The 2663-nt window shown below is 40.1% G+C and overlaps 1 protein-coding gene and 1 long non-coding RNA gene across 3 annotated transcripts in view; one reads left to right on the forward strand and one right to left on the reverse strand.

Annotated features, from left to right (window-relative positions):
* The window catches only part of LOC107575844 (serine/threonine-protein phosphatase 4 regulatory subunit 3-like), a 21279-nt gene extending 21050 nt beyond the window's left edge, over nt 1-229 (forward strand). Inside the window, exon 15 of one of the 2 annotated variants that reach the window (XM_016262166.1) lies at nt 15-229. In XM_016262166.1, the coding sequence (XP_016117652.1) occupies nt 15-26 (12 nt within the window). In that variant the 3' untranslated portion in view covers nt 27-229. The remainder of the gene's footprint in view (nt 1-14) is intronic. The other variant, XM_016262165.1, reaches the window with a different exon arrangement.
* LOC107575845 (uncharacterized) overlaps nt 1-2106 on the reverse strand; it is a 14135-nt gene extending 12029 nt beyond the window's left edge. Inside the window, exon 1 of the long non-coding RNA XR_001607950.1 lies at nt 808-2106. This is a non-coding gene — a long non-coding RNA (uncharacterized lncRNA). The remainder of the gene's footprint in view (nt 1-807) is intronic.
* Between the last annotated feature and the right edge of the window lie 557 nt (nt 2107-2663).

Genomic DNA, 2663 nt, shown 5'->3' on the forward strand with positions numbered 1-2663 from the left:
ATTCCTGCGTTCACATCTTAGTGTGATTTTGAACGATTTAAGTGCAGGAAGGGAAGAACTTGCGCTCTGTTTGCGTGCAGCGCACACGTCTGAAGCACAGAGATCAGAGAACAACGTTCGTTCTGTTCACTGCAGGAAAGCTTGCTCTGAGCCGAACTCACTTCTTTCATATTTATCGACCAGCGTGCAGAAAACGACATCAGTATATAGGGCTGGGTATCGAGTTCGATACTTTTTAGACACCGACCGAATTGCCTCGATACCGTCGAGTATCGAAAAACGTCTTGTCGTTCGGTACCAAATTGCGATACCTAAGGGGTTAATCTCATCAGCGTCAGTGAGCCAATAAGCCTGCTGCACTAGCCGGTGTGTTCGACTAGAAGAGGTGCTGCGCAGATCGATCAGTGTTTGACATCCGCGAGAGCGATTCGAAAGCGCACGGAGCAGTCTGCTCTCTTTAGCTCTCGTGGTACTGTAAGACACCGATCGGTCTGCACTGCACAGTCGGTCCGTGTCAAGTCGAACACACCTACTAGTTCACACCGGTTACACTCAGAGATGTGGCGCACACATGAGGCTGTAGTGTGAATGCGTCCCAGCCCCCTTAGATTTAAGGCTACATTTACACTGCTGCGTTTATGTTTTAAAAGGAAAACGATCCTCGGCATACTGCCGTTTCCACTGTGTTTCAAGCCGGCTTTCCACTATCCGACAAACGACAGACCGGTCATCCAGTCATTCATTTCCAATGGAGAGTAGCGTGGGAGCTGCGTTGAGTTCCGATCATATGCAGATGTCCGTTCATACTAGGTCAGCTGTGTCTCGTCTGTCTCACTGCGAGAGAATACCGAGTGTTAAATGAAGCTGATCGGACTCCAGATGGGTAGATGAAATATTAAAAGCGGTTTGTTGTTCCCCTCATTTTTGTACACTTTGCTACTAGCACCATCTCCGTTAAAGAGCATTTGTATGAATTTGATATTTTTTACAATTTTCCGATTAAATTTGGTCCTGCAATTAAAGATGGTTGTTCAGTATTTTGTGACGTGATTATTGAATAGGTCTGATAACAGAGGCACAGTTTACCAGAAGCATGATGGATTGATGACTGTGATCAGGGATTCATCTTGAACCTTTGATAACTCGGTCAGCTGGCGTGCCAGTCGAGTCCAGAGCGTAAGAGACGAGCCTAATCAAACACCCACTGCAGGTCTGTCCAGAAGCACAGTGTCCGTTTTCAGGTGCTGAATTAATCGCCTTTTTATGTAAACGTATGTAAAATTCACTTTGAAGAACATCTGCATTCTACATATAGAGGCAATTCATGGAAACTTTGCCGTGCTTAAGTGGAAGATTTCTGCCACCTGGAAGAAAACCAAATACTATTAAAATGATGAATATCATTATTCTCACTATGACCACTAGATGGCAGCAGAGGATCATTCGTAGTCTCATTTAGCCTACCATTTCCACTCAGTAATAGCCTATAGCTCTTTTTACGTTTTACTTTTGGATTTATATTTCGACATTATAAAATCACTAATATGACATTTTAAAACATCACTTTTTTTGTCAAAGTTCAGCATTGTTTTGTACAGAAGTATGAAATAAGATTTTTTTTTTTAACTCATCTACTTGAATCACACAAATGAATAAATATTTTGATATTTTGAATTCAAAATGGCAATTTTCTGCAAAAGGGGGCTAGTTCGTATCCTTATCTTCTCCATTCCTCTCAAATGCCCATTCACAAACATGTGACTTTATTTATTTTTAAGAAATGGAGATCCTCAGAAATGAACTGATATTAACGTTAATCACTGTTGATGGCAACAACGTTAAAGGTTGAATGACTTCATGACAATGAAAAAATAATAGTGTAAGCTTACTAATTTCTGTTAGTTCATTTGTACATTGCTGTCCTCCTTTGAATGCATTGTGTTTCTTTTCTCCTTTGTCTCGTCTGTTCTGCACCCAGAGCGTTTCGCTCCTCTGGTCACTTTGCTAATGTGACTGACCGAATGTGTCGAATGGTGAGCGTTGATATGTACTCCGTTTATAATAAATACCTTTTTGAACTAAATAAAAATGCTAAAAAACGTTAAATAAAAATGTTTCATTACATTATTTTTAACAACTAAGCTTTCGATTATTTATATCATTTTATTCCTTTGAATTGATTAGTAAATAGTTTAATGCTAGTGTCCGTGGCAGAGTTAGTAACTTTGGATTCCTGATGCCTTGTAATGCGTCCTCCGAAGGCAGTGTTTTCCAGCTTTCAGCAGTGGTGGGCAGTAACGGAGTAGCTTTTCTTCGTTACTGTACTTCAGTACATTTTTCAAGTATCTGTACTTTACTGGAGTCGTTTTATTTTGAGTAACTTTTACTTTTACTTCACTACATTCCAAAGCATAAGATTGTACTTTTTACTTCACTACATTCATAAAACTGATCGTTACTCTTTATAATATATCACGTCTGTTCGCAAATCGCACCAAACCGATCGCAGCTGTTCTCAAGTCGACATCTCACTGATTCAGATGAACCGTTTAGTGGGAGTCTCAGTGAACTGAATTCACAAGACAGAACCGCACGCGCGACTGATGCTGCTAAAAGTAAATCACTAATGTTGAATTTTAGGATGAATTATTGTAACTGAAAAT

This window comes from Sinocyclocheilus grahami, unplaced genomic scaffold, assembly GCF_001515645.1.
Source record: "Sinocyclocheilus grahami isolate Dianchi unplaced genomic scaffold, SAMN03320097.WGS_v1.1 scaffold2942.1, whole genome shotgun sequence".
Classification (NCBI taxonomy): Eukaryota; Metazoa; Chordata; class Actinopteri; order Cypriniformes; family Cyprinidae; genus Sinocyclocheilus; species Sinocyclocheilus grahami.